Source organism: Pollicipes pollicipes, unplaced genomic scaffold (assembly GCF_011947565.3).
Source record: "Pollicipes pollicipes isolate AB1234 unplaced genomic scaffold, Ppol_2.1 Scaffold_7261;HRSCAF=8764_pilon_pilon_pilon, whole genome shotgun sequence".
Lineage (NCBI taxonomy): Eukaryota > Metazoa > Arthropoda > Thecostraca > Pollicipedomorpha > Pollicipedidae > Pollicipes > Pollicipes pollicipes.
Genome location: NW_023597054.1, coordinates 50,862,253 through 50,883,810, shown reverse-complemented (window position 1 = coordinate 50,883,810; position 21,558 = coordinate 50,862,253). Strand labels below are relative to the sequence as shown.

Genomic DNA, 21,558 nt, shown 5'->3' with positions numbered 1-21,558 from the left:
CGCCACTGACACAGACAGCACCGCAGGGCGTGGTGCTGTGACGCGCCAGTGTGGAGATAATCAAGCATATAATATAATCACATTGGATTGGAGTCATATTCGCAGTTGCCGACATAAATGCATATAAGATAATAAAGTCAGTCTCCCACGCTCATGTCTTTAAAAGCGTACAAGTCATTCAGTGTCAAAGCCTCTCCGCTAAGAACGTTGAATACAGGCGGCTGTTTCTGCTGCACCATAGCCCCTCGACAAGATTTCGTTGTGCCTCTCCCTAAGCCAGCGTTGAGCTTAGTGACACCAGAGCCCGCCCTTGACCTTCACGGTGAAAAATTGTTTCTTGGCAGTGAGTGCCGAACACTTCGCAAAGACATCATATATGCCTGCTCGCAGTTGGCACATGTCAGATTTTCAAACGAACAGTTCTGCATCGTCAGCGATCTTCCGCATTTGGGGGTACCTTCCAACACTTGTCCAGTAAATGTTCGAAGGACCGGCATGTATAACACCGGACAGGGTCGGGCTGTGCTGTCGAACCGTAATACACTGGTAACCGACCGTGATTCTCTCGGGTAGTACAGTGTGATTCAAAATGTCAGGACAACGGCACCCGGGTCTGTGAGATGACCGCTCCCCCATCAGCGGATGCGTCTCGCCGACACAACGCCATGCTTCGCCAGCCCCTCCACGATATCCTCGCCTGCAACTCACCTCAGGTTCCAGCAGGTGATAACCCATCTGGTCGAGTTTTTGCTCAGGTGTGGCTGCACTCTCACAGCCGTTATCAATAATCCCTGTCCCTTGCCACGTAGGAAAGCTCTGTGGCAGTTAGTCCGCTATAAATTGAAACACTATTTTGCCGTCGACAGACCAAAATACCTTTGCGGGTACAAAATGTTTCGAAGCACCCACAGCGTCAAGCGCTGTGAGTGCTGAACTGAGCTGTACGCTGCTGCGCCGAGCTGTACGGTGTCGTGCCGAGTGCTGTGAACACTGCGCCGAGCTGTACGATGCGGTGCCGAGTGCTGTGGACGCTGCGCCGAGCTGTATGGTGCTGCGCCGGGTGCTATGGATGCTGCGCCGAGCTGAGCGGTGCTGCGCCGAGTGCTATGGATGCTGAGCCGAGTTGTGCGATGCTGCGCCGAGTGCTGTGGATGCTGAGCCGAGTTGTGCGATGTTGCGCCGAGCTGCACGGTTCTGTGCCGAGCGCTGTGGGTGCCGTGTCGAGCTGTCCGAGCGCCCCACCTGACAGCGGGAGGGTGGTGCTGGGTGGTGGAAGCGATGCGTCGAGCAAAACCGATCCAGGCCCTTATGCGATGTTTGATGGCTTGAACTCATGAATGCGACCGACGCGACCGAAAACGCCATTCCCAGTATAGGTGGTCGCGATCCGCCCAACACTTTTCACCGTACAATTGTGACCCTGGCCTGTCTTCATGCGCGAGTGTACGGCTGTCCTTCCTTATAGTCTGAGCTTCGTTTAATTATTATGTGTCAGATGATTCATAAGTTTAGTTGAATACCCGTCGGTCACCGTCCTCCTGTTGTGGGGAAGATGGAAGCTGGAAGCGTTTGGAAGCTGGTGCTGTGCCAGCTCTCAGCTGATCGGTGCCCTCTGTCAGTTCGCGGTACTGCCGTTGGATGCGCTGCGTGCGCCTCTTCCGTTGGCCAGCCTGTGTGACCAACGTTTACGCATTACCGCCATCGGTTTCGCTTTGTATCGTCTTCATCTCAGTTGGACGTTGATGAAGTGTTTCGTTTTCTGAAGACACGAGGAGCAGCAGACGCGACTTCTTTTATTCCAGCGGATCAGTATGACGTGATGGGACATTTGAATATGTGTCCAACATATGCACACACAGTGGGTACCGTACACAGCTGAATATGCACAATGGGCATCCTTAAAATCACGCGCTTTTAACCACGGTCAGGACCGGAACAGGCAGTGTGATGCGTCATGAACCTAGTCACCCACAGAGTCGGGTGGCGCCACCGAATCACCGAAAGGGTAGCCGGTATGGTTCGGCACGGATGTGGGAGATTGATACATGTCAGATTTCTGCCTGAAATCAGCTGTTGACCTGACGCCATCTGGTGTGGTCGGAACATGTTACTACAGATGGTAACAGCCTAGTGACTACTACGAGCTTGAATTTAAAGGGAAATAGCTTTCATTAATCGGACCACCAAACAACCTTTAACAAGTGGCGAGGGGAGGAAGCACATTTTCTTCCAGGCAGAAACACAAGAAGACACTCGAGAGCAGTGGCGGACTAATTTCTTGTCAAAGAACAACAAACTGCCATGGTTCTGCGGCGTTCTGGGATGACGCCAGAGCTCAGTCACCTGACATGACTCCGTACAAACCGCTTCAAAATGTGTTCCGGTGATGCACTGTAAGCATGCGCGGCTGTGCACAGATGTACAGCACTCCCGATAATTTCGTGTTCATGGTCTAAACATTGTCGCGTGTGCATGGTATCTACCCCTCTCGCCTACCGACCGGGCGGAATGTGCCAAGGACTCGACATAAGGACACAAAACTCCCTCCTAGCTCGCTACAAATTGGCCCATGAATCGCACTGACAAAAGTCTGTTGCAGGTTCGATGCGCGTGAACTGCTTTTTGGCGCTCACAACTCCCGCTGCAGAGCATTTTGGTACCATCCCCTAACCCCCACATCCCACATACAATTTAACTTATATTGCGTGATGAACCTGGATTCAACAGCGGATTAGTGATCAAAACCGGAGACATGGATGTTACCACCTTTTCGGACCAGATGACCCTCCCCGGCTACATGGCCTTAGACACAGCCCCTGACCCAAAACAGAGTCTTACATTTATAATGTGTTTCCACACGTGTCTGCCACCATACTGAATGAAGCCCATAAACATATGATAAAGGTATTTCGTGTTTAAGTACCATCGTTCTGCTTTAAAAGGAAATGATCCCATATGAAACCCACAATTCGAGCGACAAAGGTTACCTAGTTCTTACCCTGTCATCAATTACAGCAGAATAATATCAGAACACAGCAGAGGATCACACAATCCAATGGCTTTCACGCATATAACATTGTGGTGCGAGCGCAAAACCCACTCAGAAACTGTATCAAAATTGATCCCGCTCTTGCCTCTCTGCAGTGGCCGAACGCGCTCTCGTACACCAACGCGGGCCAGCCACATGGCGGCGCGTGTGGAGCATCACACGGCCAGGGGTCATACCGTGTCATACCAGGAGGTAAACGGCGACCAGCCACATGGCGGCGCGTGTGGAGCATCACACAGCCAGAGGTTATACCGTGTCATACCGAGAGGTAAACGGCGACCAGCCACATGGCGGTGTGTGTGGATCATCACACGGCCACGGGTCATACCGTGTCATACCGATAGGTAAACGGCGACCAGCCGCATGGCGGCGTGTGTGGAGCATCACACAGCCAGAGGTGATACCGTGTCATACCGAGAGGTAAACGGCGACCAGGCACATAGCGGCGTGTGTGGAGCATCACACAGCCGGAGGTGATACCGTGTCATACCGAGAGGTAAATGACGACCTCTCTGAAGGGGCCGCACCAACACCAGTCACACACGTCGTTGGTCGCAAGGGCAGCGGCCCTGCCATTGCCATACGTGGATGCTACTTTTTCTCTCTTCCATCAGCAGAACTAAGCTCGGCGGCGGTGGTGGGTGACTGGACGTTCCTGATTTCTTCCCCAGCTACGTGTGAAGCGTCAAACCCCGACGCTCCACCCACCCATAGTAAGCTGGGCGTGCTTTGGTCATGTCATGGGTAAACTATTATATATGGCATGCATGGTCACATTATTGTCACGTGCGGTAAACGAGTTCCTTCGTCTACATAACAAGATATATGGCACTGATAACTCTCCAACATACTGGGATCAGAACGTCACTTCGCAGCTCCAATACTGTCTTGCCCGCACAAATCCGTAAGCCCTTTGCCTTCCTTCGGAGTTCCATGACAATATCGTCCTCGATACTGGGCCCTGCAACTCACGTACCCCACCTATGGCTATGCCTATACCCAGGGCATGGACGCATATAGGGCTTTGGTCGGTCGGAAGAGGGATAAACAGACGTTCTGAGGTGTAGTGATGAATTGGGGGCTCAAAACATTGCACAGCGGCGCCCGCAGTACCGTACGGGTACCTACGCAAGGTCCCACCTTGGGGACACATCTGCCACTGTCCCACGTGGATCTCCCCAGCGGCCATGCTCTTTTGCCCCTTTACATGTTTGTTTTGTCCTCGAAGTCGCGCATTAATTTTGGCTATCGTTTTTTTTAAATTTTAACCCATGTCGCTTTTTCTCCGTTGACGGTTTTGTGTTTCAAGAGTTATGCCTGGTGTTTTTTTATCGATTAAGACTTTGCTGTTTGACACATGCCAGTTTGGCATATATTACCATTTACCTTTGCTCTCTGGCCTTTGTATCTGTCTCCCATTGGAGCTTCTGTTCAGATACCTCGTGATGTCAGGCCAGATAGTCACATGAAGGCCAGACAGAACAAGCGTTGTTAAACATAAAAACGGGCTACAGCTTCCCCCAGTGCAAACTGCAGTGTCGTCACACGCTCACCGTCCACCGCAAAAAAGGAAGGCATTGACGCGTTAAGGCCGCCTGGCCACGCGTCAGCAGTCCACTGGGCGCCTGAGCTCAGACACGCGGCCGATCAGTTCGCCAGCTGGGCGGCTGGCCACCGACCCCAGGCTGTACCGGTCAGCCCAGCATCAGGCCGATTGCTTCACCAGCTGGGCGGCCGGCCGCCGGCCCCGGACTGCGCCGGTCAGCCCAGCATCAGGCCGTGGTTCTTGCCGAGCCGTTTGCGGGCGCGGTCGCCGAGGCGCGACAGCGGCCCGTTGACCACGGGCAGGCCGTGCTGGTGGCCGGACGTCTGCTGCTGGTAGTAGGTCTCCAGCTGGCCGCTGCGCTCCGCCAGCAGTACGTCCGTCGGCGTCCTGCCGGGGCGGCGGCACGGTCACGGACACGCTCCGGTCTGCCCGCGGCAAGCACTGAATGCCACACGAGCACGCACGGTCAGCCGTCAACCCTCTGACGTCCAGCGATCCTGCCATCCGCTGACTGGGATCATCTGTGGCAACCTGATTCGGCCAACGGTGTCAGCATAGCGCGTGCTGGCCTGCTCCTTCTAACATCCTGACCTGATCCTTCCAACAGCGTGGCTGTCATCTTGCTGATACACTTCTCCCAATCCGTGAAGCGTCACCCGTACCCAGCTTACACACCCTGGTTAGTGTCGGTCGACGACACTCCAAGCGGGAAACACGTTCGAGCACACGATCTTGTGCATGTGACCGTAGCGCACGTTCTACGGAGTGATTTGGGGAATAATATGAAACGCCGTGTACGTCGTTGCGTGCATTTTATAATAGATCACAAGCGACTACGATTGTCACAGTGGCACTCAGGGTTCAAGGCACAAACAAATTAAAGCCCGGGCACTCCAGTGGAAGCCGCTGTTCCCAATAACCCGGCCATTACCCCCCCCCCCCCCTGCCCACCACACCTTCCAGTTGAGTTAAGCCATGCCCAGATCGATTGTGTGGTCACATGGGGTAGGTACCGTGGACGAGCACAGCGCACGTGCTTTCTTTCGCGCCACGCGTCAGCACAGCCGCAACCCTGCAAGACAGAGTTGGGTGCCAACTTGAAAACCGGGCAGATGACTGCTCCAATACAACCCCGAGCATGACGCAGTCGGTAAAAAACGTCCGTGACTGGCGTCCGCGGGCTTTATCCGGATCGCCATTGACACAGGCCGCTCGTCGATCGCTCCAACCGGCCAACGCCCGGCTGCGGCGGCCCGGGACGGCCCGGCCGTCTGTCACAGCAGCGCACTATTCTGGGCGCCCGGACACCTCGGATCCAGAGGTGTCGGGACCTGACCTGCACTCGTCGAACTCCACAGTCAGTGCCGGTCGGAGATTCGCTGATCTGACGCTGTTATCTCACAGTGGCCTTCGACTCTTTTGTAATGACCATTCAACTCAATTCTCCGAACCACCATACGATCACGTTTTGGATGCACACCATGTAAGACTAGAACGATATAAATAAGAACTTCAGATAAATTTGGCTACAATACACCTTGCTGGTAAGTATTACGGTGGCAATCGCTCAAGCCCAATATTACTAAAAAGAGCCCAAAACATTTTGATCTGCCGACAAGTCCACACTCAAAACCTATGTGACTGGTTGTAAGAAACGCTTAGCCGAAGAGCATTAAAGAATAGTAAATTTACCAAGAAAAATATGACGAGTGTGGAACATTTGGCATTAACATGCGCCCGGGTGGCCGGCAACCCTTCGGTTAATAGCCGTCGCTCGTGTGAAGGGTCAATTCGACCCCCCTGAGATCGCAGATAAAGAGAAAGAGCTAAGAAAGAAAGCTAAGCCAAGAGCTAAGACAAAAGCTAAGAAAGCCAGGGACACCATATTCACAGGGTGCGATGGCCTGTAGTCAAACTCCAGATTGGTATCCAAAGTGCCCCCAGCCCCTCTCATGCAACCACCGTAAACCTAGATACCTGTTCTAAGGAAAAGGTCACTGGCACTCATTTTAGGTAAGTTATCTTGTGTGACCTTTCAGAGGTCATGGCGATCAAAATCATGCAAGGCTGCTTTGATTTTTGCATTTGAACAAGCGTCAAGGATTAATCTAAGCATTATGCCCCTAAAACAAAATGTTGACCGAGGTCATTTTAGATCAGTAACCTTCTCTGATACTTAAGAAGTCCATGGAAGATGTGTCATGCGGTCCCTATTATCAATAAATTTAAAATGAGCACCAGAAACTACCCCATGCAGTACGCTCTTAGAGTGACAACACAGGACGGTTTTGGCTTAGGCCTGACCTTTGTGCCTAGCCCTAGGTCATTGGAATTTGATCATTCATTAGTCGCGTCGCCTTGGAAACTATCACAGATATGTGTGGCTTCATCCAACACTCCGTCGTTGCATCAAATTGAAGAATTCTCCAAATATTGCGTTTGCTAAATCCATGGCCTGGCTTTGACCTGCCGTAGGTCAGTGACCGTAAAATGTATATCTAAATTTGCGATACCAAACGACCGCTATTCGATTGCGCGCAGCTCTGCAATCTTTCAGTCAGTGAGCCGATAAGACCTGCACTGACCTGATCCTACAGTCGGTGAGCCGGTAAGACCCGTACTGACCTAATCCTTCAGCCAGTGAGCCGTTAAGACTTGTACTGACCTGATCCTACAGTCGGTGAGCCGTTAAGACATGCACTGACCTGATCCTACAGTCGGTGAGCCGGTCCGCCACCAGATCCGCGTGCACCATCTGCAGCAGGCGGCCGTCCAGGTAAGCGGCACCCTCCGTCTCCACCGACCGGCCGCCGGCGTAGGGCTTGCACGCCGCGTAGCTGTAGTGCTGCCCGTGGAAGGACGGGATGGTGCGGTAGCTGCGCAGCATGCACTCCAGCTCCTGCAGACCGCGGCCCGTGGTGCGCTCCTGCAACAGCATCAGCTCATGCAGCTGGCTGCTCCCGGAGCGCAGCTGGCACAGCGCCTCACAGCGGACCACCGTGTGAGGAAGACAACTGGCAGCCAAGCCAGTGGAGGGGGGAGGGGGCTATGACGTTTCACATGTGGCTCATCGCAGGCGGTCAACTCCCAACTGGAGGTGCCGGTAGTGCAGTGTTTTCACTGTGCGTTTGGGAGGCCAGAGGCACGGAGTTCAATTCCTCGCAGTTCACGCCTCTCCTGTCGGGGCGAGAGGCAGGCGACGCCATAAAGCCTCAGCTCAGCTGAGTGCGTCTTAAAGCCTCAATGACGGCCATTCCCCATCCAGCACAAATGGGTAAGGAGAACAGCGGTGCCTTTAAAAATATCAGACGTCACATCGCATTGTATACTACCCGACAACAGCAAACATGGTGCAATAAACTAGAACTGCAATGGAGCGATGGGGTTAGCGGTGCAATAAACTGGGACTGCAATGGGGCAATGGGGTAAGAGGATGTCGGGCACGGCGGAAGGTCAACATTGGTTTGACCTCCAAAAATGCATACAGATTCATCAGCTTACACCCAAAAGTTATCAAATCTTCACCAAAATTGGAGAGTGCACTCACACCCCGCGGTTTTCCGCTTGGCAAATCTGCCTTCAGAGTTTTCCGCTTGGCAAATCTGCAAATCTGCCTCGCGGCAGCTTTACCTTCAGAGGCCACGGACGTTTCGAGTCACGTGGAGGAATGCAAAGGTAAAAGACATCTACTCAAATCACCACGCGCTGAGTAGATACTGACAAAGTGAACATTGTCACCAGCACACCACGTGCTTTGGCCTCCACATGTCACACTGGTTTGAACGAAGTGACATGACACCCGGCTCATTTGAGGTTATTTAAAGAACATCGGTCTTCCACGCAGGCCTCAACCTGAGCTCAGAAAACTGCTAAGAAAGAGCGCAACCAGCAGTTTCAAAGACATCGAACGAGCGACCAGAAGAAGATTACAACCGCGTGTCGACAAACGACATCTAGCTTGATAGCTAGCAGCCATCGGTCACACATCTGTGCGTTCTCTGACGCCTCTGGACTTACCAGCACCTCTACAACGTCACGCAGAATCTCCTTGTCCTGCTCAACAATGACGTAACACTTCAGCTTGCCGCAGACCTTGACATAAAGCGTGGCCGGCGTAGTGCGGTGGGGCGGCTGCGGCTGCGGCGCGGCCGGGGAGCACTGGCCGACCTCGCTCACCAGCTGGGCCAGCTGCCGCGGCCGCCAGCCACCCTCCTCTCCGTCGCTGAAGAAGCGCCGCCGCGGTCCACGCGCCAGGCCCACCGGCCGCGCGCTCTCAGAGGCGTAGCCGGCGCCGTCTGCGCGCCACGGTCGCCACGAGAGAGTGCGGCCCAGCGAAGGCAGCGGAGAGGTGCGGGGCGCCGGCGCGCCGCCTGGCCGCGGCGTGTAGAGCCGGTTGGAGCGCGGGATGCCGAAGCTGTACGGGTTGGCCGGCACGGCCGTGAAGGTCGGCTGGTTGTCACGCAGCCGCGCCTGCAGCTTGCGCAGCTCGTCTCGGTACAGGTCCGGCTGTTTGCACTTCAGGTAGGCCAGGTTGGAGAACGGCTCGGGCACGTCCAGATCGGAGAGGCTGCGCCGCGGCCGGCTGGAGCGCTGCCGCGGCAGTCGGCGCAGCCGCCGCACCGGGATGTCGTCCACCCGCGGCGGCGCCGTCGGCTCGGCGCGCGCGCACTCAGCCGAGAGTGCCTGCAGCGCCAGAGCGCCGATGAGACGGCGCACGGCGCGCGGCGAGTCAGCCGGCTCGCCGGCGGCGGCGCCCCCAGTCTCGACCGACGCCGGCGTCGGCTGTTCCGGCGGCTCGGGCGTCGGTGTCGGCGGGGCGGCGCGGCGCCGGCGGCGTCGACCGCCGTTCGGTCGGATCCCCCTGACGTCGGCGCCGTCCTGCGTAGAGCTGCTATGCGAGGCCGTGTGACGGGCCGCTTCGGCCACCCCCTCCGGCCGCTCCTCGATCACGTCCAGAGGCGCCACGTCACTCGATGCCGTGGGCAAAGACGCCCGCTGCCAACAGACCGTCGAAGCTCAGCATGCAGGCCGACGTAGAACACAGAACACAGGCGGGCAATAGCAAAATGGCCACTGACTTGGGCAAGTTCCTTAACCGAGACACACACGACGTGACAAAGAAGCTGTCACAGTGGGTACTGACGCAGACCACAAGTCATTAGAAGGCATGGGTTATTCAAAGTAAGGGAGCATAACACGCCGTCGCCGCAAACAAATACATCGGTGTTCGCTGCATTCGCCTGATCCACCACCGCTTAGGGATGGCAGGAGCTCCAGACCGTCTCACGGTCTAGCTCTGAACAGCTCTGAACAGGTTCATCAGCTAACAATTACGCCGTCGCTGGCGGTGTAGTGGTTCGGACACTGTCAGCGGCATGGCCAGCACTCCCGACCCCGTCAGTCGACGCCCCGTCACCTTGGCGCGCGGCCCGCTGTTCTTCCACATCGGCTCCGCCTTCTTCTGCAGCGTGCGGTACGCCTGACTAGGGACGTGCACAGCGGCCAGCATGGTGGCCGGCGGCAAGACAAAGTCGACGTCCACCAGCGCGAACGCGTCCTGTCGCCGACCAACGCCGCCAACCGGCGGCAAAGCATTCTGTCACGAACCGAACCCTCCGTCCCTCCCTCACACGTACAGTATCATTCACGGAAACACAAAGCATTCTGTCACGAACCGAACCCTCCGTCCCTCCCTCACACGTACAATATCATTCACGGAAACACAAAGCATTCTGTCACGAACCGAACCCTCCGTCCCTCCCTCACACGTACAATATCATTCACGGAAACACAAAGCATTCTGTCACGAACCGAACCCTCCGTCCCTCCCTCACACGTACAATATCATTCACGGAAACACAAAGCATTCTGTCAATAACCGAACCCTCCGTCCCTCCCTCACACGTACAATATCAGTCACGGAAACACAAAGAACTGCGCGCGCACAAACGTAGCAAGTACCTGGGCATCAGTTCGGTGGGCACTCTCCCTCAAGGAAACAAAATCAGCACAGGAAAAATGCGAAAATGACTCCATATTCGTGTCATGCGCTGCAACAAAGGGACATCCGTTCACTACTGTCACTCCCCAACACAGCGTTTAGTCAACCTTTCCGGCAAAGTATAGGCGTTCGTTACCTCCTTTTACCAACCGGCTTATCCATAACTAAACCACAGCCATAATGGCCACAACGTTGGCGTGTCACGCCGCACTTTGAACCAATTTCCTCCACAGAGAGTGCGTCACCTACCTCTGGTAGCCAATGAATGAAAACCAGAACCTGGGCGATCTCTTCGATGTATTCACTTGATATGACCCTAAAAAATACGCATAGGGTCAGCAAAGCGTACCAAAAACGGAACCCAACCAAGTCAGCTGTAATCGGACTGAGCAGAAACATGTCATTTATGACGTGAAAGGATCCCAACAGCGTTCAGACATACTTTCAAAGAGCAGCCTTTGAATCAAACTATGACAGCATAACATATCAGATTCTTGGTGAGCAAGTGATGAGGGGCGCTAGCTGGTTCTCTAAAACAGGTTCCCAACAAACAGGTCCCAGAGTTCAAGGTCACTGGGCGCAGAACTTTGATGCAATAGTAGTTTGGCACGTTACTACAGCTTGACTTACGCATTCGAACAAGGTCAAAATGCTCAGCTGCACATACACAACTCTCTGGTAAATAGGACGTCCAAATTCACGATAAATGACATTGAAATCCTGCACTTGTCCGGAAAATCGTAATTATGACACATGGACACGCCTAAATATTTTCGTAACGATGGATGCCGAATTCACCGAAGGTGGTAACAGGAGTCGCCATGGAGGTCAATCAAAAGTCTTCCCTCATGTACATGGAGCATTACACATCTTTCACGACACTTCTCTTGTGCTTTCTTTGGGGCCTCCGACAATCGACATGGCACCATGCTGGTTTGTGAACTAATGCGTTCTCGTCCCTTGACATTTCGACACCCTTCAGTTAAGCCATGTCAAGTTAAGCGACCGGTATGCTATGATTTCGAACCGGCCGATTTCGTCACGTAACAATTGAGATCAGATACGAACTCCACCTGGACAGAGCCATAAGTGTTTAAGAACCATCATCCTCTTTCACACTGCGGGGAGGATCCAAACAGCCATTTTGTCACGCTTTGGGACGACATTTTGACGTGACGGACTAGGATGGACGGAAAACCCTTACAGTTTATACTCTCTCGAGACACACACTTAGACTCCTTCCGATCGCTTCCCTTTACTTGATGTTCGCATACTTAACTTCACTTAACTTCACTTTACTTTGCTTCATTCCCACGGATCCCACATTTGCTGAGGGAGAGGTACAGGCCCGCACAGCGGCGTAGACACGACTTCGCCAGGAGCGAGTCCTATCCCAGAATACGCGACCATTTCAGCCACGTGGGCACCATTTCATCACTATAGGAGCCTTGCTTTCATGTTCAGAAACATTTTTAAGCTCGGGGTCCTATTTTAATATATCAAGGGACTGGTTTTGATGTTTAAGAATCAATATGGACATCTTCAACTGTCCACAAGTACAAGTGTCTTCGGCCACAGGTCCTCCAACTCCGTCAGCTTCAGAGGAAGGACAAAGTCCTAAAAAGTCTATCGCCTGGCTACGCCGCTAGGCCCTTGCGTACGCCTCTGTTCACATGGCTCAATTTTGGTGTTGTGACCCACGTCAGGCGGGGGGGGGGGGGGGGGAATGGAGCTAAGTTTAATTGGAAACACGACACTTTTCGAGATGTCAGTTTTCAACGTCTGTGATCACTGACTGCAAACACTGCTGTTGGGCAGGCCGCGTGCACCTGCGCACCGACAGGGGGCGCACGGGGGCGCAACCAGCATCCGGCCGGCAGAACGGACAGCTCGGCAACAAATCCTTTTGAAAACATGGCACTGGTGAGTGTCGACAAGACACCACGTCACCATAGCTGTTTGATGAGCATGTTCATTTTTGAAAGGCGGCAAACATTCCAGCCTAAATTGGTTAGTGCTAGCCGGTGCTAATCAGATTGTATCCCCCCCCCCCCCCCCTAGTGCTTCTCAGTGTCATGGGCCGCGCAGGCCGCATCTATAGGTCACTGGTAAGTCCGAGTAGAAGCGAGCTTACTGTCCATCCCAGCAGACAATGCAGGCAAGAACGCCGGCTACTGCCGAAGCCGCCGTCTGCACCTCAGACAGCTGCTGCCCAATGAAGTCGTCCTTCTGAGGGCAGCATGACGACAAACACATGAGCCGGTCGCTATTCCTGTGAATCGACCTGGTACTGTGGTGGCCGTTACTGCACTCATTCTGGTGCAGCATTACTGGAGGTATTTAGGAAAATGGATTGTTTTAGACACAGCGTGAGCCTTCATGACCACTTTCAGACTGAGTCCAGGCGGGGAGAGAATGGTGTGCTTCGCGGACCTCCGGACCTCGGCCACATAACTTCCGGCTGCATCGTCGATCGAACGAAGACTTTCGCCGGCGCCGTTTCACATTATGGTCCACAATAGGACCACACACCTTCCACTATGGTGAATATATTGTCATTCAGAGCATATGTGCAGCGTGAAGTGTCTGGTACACCGCTCGGAGCTCAGCATTAACAATGTGGGCAGAGTACGTAGAAAAAGTGTCGTCGGTGATGAGTGTAAAGAAATAAATGTGCAGACAACAAGCAAACTGAACTTACTTTACGAACGCGCAGGAGCTGTAACATAGCTCCAGAGCCTATGCAAGTATATCTAATGCAAGTATATGATCGTAGCCTGAAAAATTGGCAGATACATACAATTCTGGCCGTACTGATGGAGCGAAGGGCGTTAATCCCGGCCATTTATACAGGATTAGACGGACATTCCCGCGCTGACCACCACATTACTGCAGGTGACGTAAGTTATGGGTACTACCTGGCTTAGATTTGCGCAGCTGTGTGAGAAAAAAAAAACGTGCAAGCAAAACGGGCTCTTCTTGGGCTGGTAAACAAAATAATGTTGTGGGGGATCGCATCCATCCTACTGGGGTGAGACGATAATGGAAATATATACCGGGATGAGGCATAACCTGGTGAAATGTGGAAGGCTCACTATGTTCCGTATTCTTGAGCACTTACCCGATTGTCAGCATAAATGTGTTGTCTAGTTATCGAACTAATCATGATATAAATGCGCTCATACTGAACTCAAAGATCGGCCAAGAGGACCAAGGCTCGGGAAATCTCACGAACAGATGGTGCGCAAGGATTCCTACACAGCATTAGTCAAAAAATGTAAATACAAAATCGTTCGTTATTACGCTATACCAATCATTACAGGCAATACTACAACAGATTACTCAAACTCTAATTATCATCCGAACGGAGAGATATGCAGCGGGGTCAAAACGCATCTTAGTCACCGATTCGCCGACGAAATATGACACAATCGCCGTTACGTCCGTGAAAAGGCCGCCCATAACCAATAAGATCACTTACTCCAGCCGACGAAAGCCAATTCACTTGTTACGTTTCCGTCAAATAAAAACGAGCCTGGACACAGGGGCGGATCCGAGGAAGAACACAGAGTACAAAAACAAACTTAAAAGGCGGTGGGAAACGCCTCAAATTGCCATACTTTTGCCTGCTTTTACAGCAACTGACGTCGAACTCGGATCGTGCCCCCTCCCCCTCCCGCAATGGTCTTTGACTCGCCTAAGATCTGATGTTGGGTCAGCCCCAGCCTAGACGTGCATAATGAATGAGACGTCAGAAGTTCTTGAAATAATCGGGAGCGCACTGCCATCGCCCACTACAATACAAAGCACTAGGCACAGAAAAATGACTGCCTCTACTCGGAGCTTATTTGGTCGTGATGGTCCACCAGCTCATAGCTCGCATCGATAAAAATCACGACTACACCGGGGTCTATTACTGGGGACAAGTAGGCCGCCGCACTAGGTTTAGCGCCTGCAGCCCTCAGCCAACCTTGGCCGCACAAAGACGAAAATAGTCGGTGTCGCGGTTGCATCGCAGCAGTCGTAGAGCCCTCAATGACAAATCCCAGCACGACCAGCCCAGACAGTGAGTGCTAGTACTGTGACCCACTTTGGCCCAGTCGAGGCGAGGCAGGGCGTCGAAGATGCGCTCGAGCGGCGGCCGTGGCCTCGTGCCGGTCATCAGGGGACACAGGGTGCGCCGCAGTCGCCGCCGCAGCGCCGCCCGGTCGGCCGCCGACGCCAGCAGCTCCGCCAGGCCGCCGTGCAGCAGCTGCAGCACCTGGCGCGCCATCGCCAGCTGGCGCCGCGTCACGTACGTCTCGTCCTCGCTCGAGGTGTGCATGGCCTGAGGGCACGCCGACTGGTCGGTCAGAGGCCTCACCGACAGATGGACGGGTGGAGGCATGGACCGACCGATGCACGCGTACACGCATTACCCCAAGCGCACACTCAGACACTCCCCCCCTACACACACACCCATATATGCACGCACCCAGACAACCACACACCACGTACGCATCCACGTCCACACCCACATCTATATCCACACTTGTCTTCACAGCAAAAGAACGTGTAGCAGACTTCGCAAAATATGTTTTCACGCCGGCACAGGCATAACTGTGCGAGATTTGCGGATTTGCAGATTTACAGATTGGCAGATTTAGGCGTTTTAGCCACGAGACATTACATCTCTCGGAACATGATGGTGGTAAAAACCGAAGTCCAAATAACGCCGACGTTCGCCTTTTAGATTACAATAATACAGCGAAGGCGTTCACAGCGCATTGCCACCACTGCACCACCACTGGCCGGATATTTACTAGGGTAAATTGTATACTAAGGTGCCCCAACAAAAGCGGTACACGTAATTGGTTGCAAAAAACTAGCAACTCATCGGTAGAAAGGTTTCTGATTTAAGCATTCACTCTTGCGCATCTCAGCAAACAGAAGTTTCTGTTTTTTTTTTCAGTTTTTGGACAAGTAGCTGGGAACGTCCTCTCGCGCAGATTCCGCATGAGATAGTGGATTGACAGGAGAATGAATGTTGTCTATTCGTTGCTAGCTGTCGCGCTGTGCACTGATGGGTCACAGAAGGTAAATATCTAACTATGTTCTGGTAACGTCATTTGTCAAATTCAGTCAGATTGTTTAGCACGTCCATGCCGGTTTGCTACCCGGGTCCATGACATGGCATAACACCCGATAGAGTATTGTCAGTTAGACCCTCCCTGGTACCTCAACTTCTCCAGAACAACGCTCAGGAGCAATGAACCGCTGATTTTGCATTCAGGAGCATCGACCCAAGTTTTAAGGAAGGATTGAGACCAAACGTTAGAATCACGGATGGAATAACCATTTGGACTATCGTCTTCACCGTATGTGTTTGCTACACAAGGTTTCGGCCAGCTTCCGGTAACCGGAAGGGGTTATTGAGTCCTCAGTAGGACTCTTTGGACGCACACTGTTCTGTAAGCCACGCGTCAACAAACTGATGGGGTTGCAACCCACTGGCATGTGTGCAGCCTCCTTGATCATTCAAACTTCCCAGTGCTGCTCTCCGTCGGCGCGGGTCATCTCATTCGATCCTGGGTGGTGGTCGCCCCCCGACCATGCACGTTTTTGTCACACCAGGCCCCAGGGCACCACGCCGGAGCCTTTCTGTGCTCTTGCAGTGTGATCGACAGAGGGCGGCTTCTCCTTTGAAGGGCCTACCACATCTGCGTAGGTATGCCGTGTGTGCAGTGCTTTGTATCCCTAGAGCGTTGAGCTGTTTCTTATATCCGTCCTGGTGCTTTTCGTCCACAGATTCGACTGATCGCCTCTGACAAGTCCTGTTGTACGGTTATACTGTCAATTTTGTCGTTTTCCTATTACAGCCCAGTTTGTTCAGCATGCTACCTTGCCTTAAACTTACCAAACACGAATTAATCGTGAGCAAATGCAGCTGACCGATGTATTTCAAGGGGTTATACAAGAATGGCATATTCCTAGCTTCCTGTCTAAAAACCATGATGAAACAGATGATTAATTTTCTCGGTCCCAAAAAAGGAATAGCCTAAATCGAACGCCTGCGCTCACGAAAGTTACTTGTTATTTACAATCAATTCAGCGATCAAGTTTTTGTTGCAGCATGTTTACTTCTGACGACCCACCCTACAACTTACCCACATGAAGAGGCCTTCCCTGTGCGGCACCAACTTACGACCCACCAACACGACCCTACAACTTACCAACATGAAACGACCTTCCCTGTGTAGCACGAGCTCACGACCCATCCTACAACTAACCCCCATTAAGCGGCCTTCCCTGCGCACCACGAACTCACGACCCACCCAACAACTTACACACATTTAAGCGGCCTTCTCTTCGCAGGACGAGCGGACGACCCACCCCAAAACTCACTAACATGAAGCGGCCTTCCTTGTGCAGGACGAGCTGGCGACCCACCCTACAACTTACCCATATGAAGCGACCTTCCCTGTGCAGCACGAACTCGCCGTGGTGCAATCGGATGCGCACGGGCAACGAGGCCATGTTGCGCTCCGCGAAAAGGGCAGTGCCCATGAGCTGGCAGACCAGGTGCAATGCGTCGCTGCGCACGGCGCCCGCCTCCTCTTCGTCCTCTTCGCCGGGATGCAGGAAGCAAATAGCCTCCGTTGGGTCGTCCGCCTCATGTTGACAGCATTCGGTGTCGTAGATGAACACCATGCGACCGAATCTGCAAATGTGCAGCATTATTATGCAGGATTGCGTTCAATCCCGCTTTATCCCGACCGACTGATGTGAAGTTTCATGAATACATTCCACGAGTTAACATAGATGCACATGTATAAAATGATATCCACACACCTAAAACGCCGTCTCAGGTAAAAGGCACCCCCAGGGCACTTTGAACTGTGATGAACTTGAGTGGGAGGGGGGGGGGGGGTGAAGGTGCAGGGCAAGCAGCTGAACACATACCAATACATATTTTTATAGGATTTCAGATACTGCACTGTATCATTAAAACAAATGGGTTATGATTTATTGCTAACAGCCCTTGTCGAGAGCATGTTGGTCGATGTGTTGTCCGAAAGCCGCTGGCATGTCTCCCAGAGATAACGATCTCACTGGACACCACATGCACAAACATCAGGGAGGATCAACCCCGCACAGGTTGACCACGGCATACAATTTTGTGAAACAAATGATCCCTTCTCGGCATGCATGGCATGAACCAAGGTCAAAATTATTTTGCTACTGGAGGTACGCCATCGCGTTAACACGTTAAACAACCTTATTAATGGAAAATCATCTGTTAAATTGGAGCCTCATGCCTGAATGGGTAACTTGGCATTAAAAAACACAAGTAAGCTCTGTGGAGCATGCATCCTAGCTAAACGCATGGGAAAATATTTGGCACATTCCTAGGGAATATGGAGAAAAAAAGAATATGAAAAGGAACATAATGCACACAAAATTGCAATACGAGCGCCGCGGGAGAAAACGTTGTGAACACGACGGCGCATAAGCCGACGGGCTACCTGATGTCTTGGCCTTAAGGTTGCATGAAATATACCACATGGCGCTCAACACCGCTGAACACCTTGCTCCCGCCCAGAGCTTGCATGATACTTTACCACTATATCACCAACTTTATGATCCCTTCTTCTTCGGATATGCACGCACCATACTGGACAAATTCGACAGACATTGCTCTGATTTCAACCAGAAGCCTTCCAACTCCCGAGGCGTGCGGTGCGGCGGCCGCTCCTGTAAGCCATCCACGCGGTCGCCAGTCGCGGCCAGGCCAGCCCTGCTCCGGTTCGGTTCGTCAGGCAGGCAAGTGCAACAGAGCACATATCACGCGTCCGCTAACCAAAATCCGACTGACGGGCAAGCATGCTGCATTAATCCTTTGTACTGGCTGAAGTGGCCTCATGAGGCGCGAAAGCACGCGGTCGCAGAGGACGAAACCACTCGGATCATGTCAGTTTATTACCATTTCCAACACTGAAACCTATGAAGCCGCTTGAAGAGCAGCTTCAGAAGTAACCAAAGACCTTAGTTGCAATCAATTGGTGAAAGTGCCCGCAATCACCAAGAATTCAGGGAGGTCAAGAGACTGCAAAGCTTGCAACCTGAGGGGGTCTATGTGGTCAAAAATCCAAACATAGCTATAGGGCCACTGCTGGCGCTTTCAGGGTCTCTTGCAAAAACATCTGAATACTGAGGCCCAGGAAGGGCCCTTTCATCCATGTTGGCCAAGGGCTTTTGGAGCAATCAAAAGGTTTGAAAAGGTCCAGAGAAACTCTGGCTGTCAAGAAAATCCCAACCATGGCCAAGAGAGTGAAAGGCACTTAAAAAGCCTTCCAAACAGAACTAGAATTAGCTGTGAAAACATACCAAGGCCTCCAAGGCACACCAAGGTCAGAAGTGACCCAATGCCACACAAATGCTCTTCACATCCAGGGATGACCAGTGTTTTTGACGGACAAGGGAATCCCTGTCAAGACAGTAACATTTACAAACCCACCAAAGACCTGGCCCAAAGGCCAAGGGTTAGAGAGAACAAAGGTGACTCCAAAACAATCAACATGCTGCACATGTACATGCTGACAGTCCCTAAACACTAGGTAAGTCTGTGATGAAGGCCCAGACAACCAAAGGCCATATGACAAAATCATGGCCCAATGGCATCAAAAATTGTGATATGAAAACTTTGAAATGTGCATCATTGATTTGGAACTTGGACTTCACAACTCACTCTGCGGCTGGAACTATATGACACTGTCACCTGCCTCCCACCTGAGCACAAAGGGCAGGCACCACAACGAACTGAGCCTGTCCTCCGATTTCCTGACCCGATAGGGGTTAAGCAGCAGTTAAAGCAGACTGCAGATGCACAACTGCAGGAAGGGAATCAAACCCGGTACCTCTGGTTTCCCAAATGTGTGCAATGGTTGAGCATAATGCAGACCACACATGTACCAACCACTACACTAACACTTAACTAGTGGCACCCCTTGAAACAAGTATAAAAACAGTGGCATTTGTAAGGTGAGACTGAAATTTTGCAATGTCCAGATCTCAACACCTGATTCCATTCCTAATATAAAACTATGAGAGCTTCTATACAAGCAGGTAATATTTACCAATCAAACTATGTGAACAGTTTGGTATATTATGTAGTATACTGTGTACAGGATGATATACAGTGTATTGTGATGCATGGGATTAACTGTCAGTTTGTTTTATTTAGGTCTTCCCTCCCCAAAGATCCCAGGGGTGCTAAGGCAGTGTCCCATTAGGTTTGGATTTCACTTTGACCAGATGAACCAAGGGTTAAGGCTAAGCATTTCAATTGGCTTTGGTTGAATGGGCTTTTTTTAATTGTTAGCCAAGTTCTCTACCATTATTCACAATCATCATTATGGTCTTAACTCCTCTTATTTGGTTTTCAGCCCACCATTTATGCTCTTTAGGCCAAACCCAAAACTGTTTAAGTGATGAAAGGTACCTAAAAGGCACCAATGATGGAGATCAGTGATGAGTAACAACTTGTGTACCATCACAAGTATTTACTCTGTGAGTTTGATGTATTACACTGGTGAGAATGGCTACTGGTGAGATGTAACTAACAACAAAAGGACAACATTGACTGTACAATAGCATGAGTGTCCCTGACATATGACTAAGCAGCATACCACACCAACACCTTCTAGCTTTTGTATATATATATAGAGGGTACCACTGCAATCCACCCACCCCAGCTGCAGTTGGCCTGGCTACCTTGCCCAAACCCTCCAGTACCTGAACGCTGGCTATGCACCCAGGTGAGAGCGGGGGCACCTAATCTGATGCGCACTTCTGCACGTAAATTCGCTGATTTGAAGGAAGTGTGCTCAACCACCATAGTTCCAGTCACAACATACAGCGACATACCCACCTTAGAATCTTCTCCATTTTGCTTATTGTTCTCAAGTACCCTGTGCTAAGCCATCTGCAGGCATGTGGTGATCTTCAGGACATCCTCCTCCTTGACCCTGATACTTCGATCCTTTGATCCTAACAAACATTAACCTTGATCCTAACCTTAATCCCTTTGACGCAATGTTATGTAAACGAGCGTAGCGCTGCGGCCCGAAAAGGTGTGACATGGCAATTTAGCGGCAACGACCGCACGGTGGCTGTGACGTAATTTGGGTTTTGGTGGCCGGTGGGCCATAGTGCACGACGTGGATGTCCAAGGAGCGAACTGGAGATGAGCACTTGTCCTCACGGCGCGGTAGGACGTATGGCATGGAAGCATCTGAGCATGCTGGCAATAACAACCTCCGAGGCCATTTCGCGAAGTGGCTACGGAGCGCAACATGCCGTACACAGCAATGCAAAAGCTTCCACACATCTTGAAAAATGAGCACCTAGACGTACCAGCTCATTCACGAACATTGCTGACCACGGCAACAAGTATTGACGTTAAAAGCTAAGCTGGTGGTTACTAGCTTCACATGGTGTGCAGAAACTATAGTATAGATACATGGACAGTCTGGGTGGGCCCTGGCTAAATGATAACACGCCTCGAAGCACCTTGCCAAGGACCCCTTGTTAGGCATTTTGGGCCCATCATTGACTTGGGTCTCTACCAATGTAACTCGCGGGACCCGGCTGTGTCCCTGCTTGGAAAATGGGCCCTCAGGCCCAGACCGACACGGAGCCGAATGTTTGGTACTCGTAGCGTCTGATCAAAGAAGTCCTCGTCGAATCAGGGGCCCCCAATTGTCACCATGGCGTGCGGGCTGGAACCCCTTAATATGACATCTGTCCATCCTTTCCGGCTCTCATGCCCTTAAGCCAGACCGTTCCGAGGGGCCATTCGGGTGCCTCAGGACCTAAGGGCGGCGGACGTTCAACCACCTGCCTGGCACCACCGTCCGGTAGCGGTGCCCGGGTATTTTGCTGCACTACACGCTCCTGGGTGAAGACGATGTAAATTACAGA

General features: G+C 52.2%; 1 protein-coding gene across 1 annotated transcript; it reads right to left on the bottom strand.

The window, feature by feature from the left end:
- Positions 1-1,782: 1,782 nt before the first annotated feature.
- On the bottom strand, positions 1,783-20,690 carry HPS4 (Hermansky-Pudlak syndrome 4 protein). Its single transcript, XM_037235398.1, has 10 exons — positions 20,507-20,690; positions 17,038-17,296; positions 14,687-14,923; positions 12,731-12,825; positions 10,846-10,912; positions 10,012-10,152; positions 9,411-9,590; positions 8,613-9,278; positions 7,301-7,521; positions 1,783-4,982 (listed from the first exon to the last, which is right to left on the bottom strand). The coding sequence occupies exons 1-10, from the start codon at positions 20,521-20,523 to the stop codon at positions 4,811-4,813; spliced, it is 2,055 nt and encodes a 684-aa protein (XP_037091293.1). The 5' UTR covers positions 20,524-20,690; the 3' UTR covers positions 1,783-4,810.
- Positions 20,691-21,558: the final 868 nt, after the last annotated feature.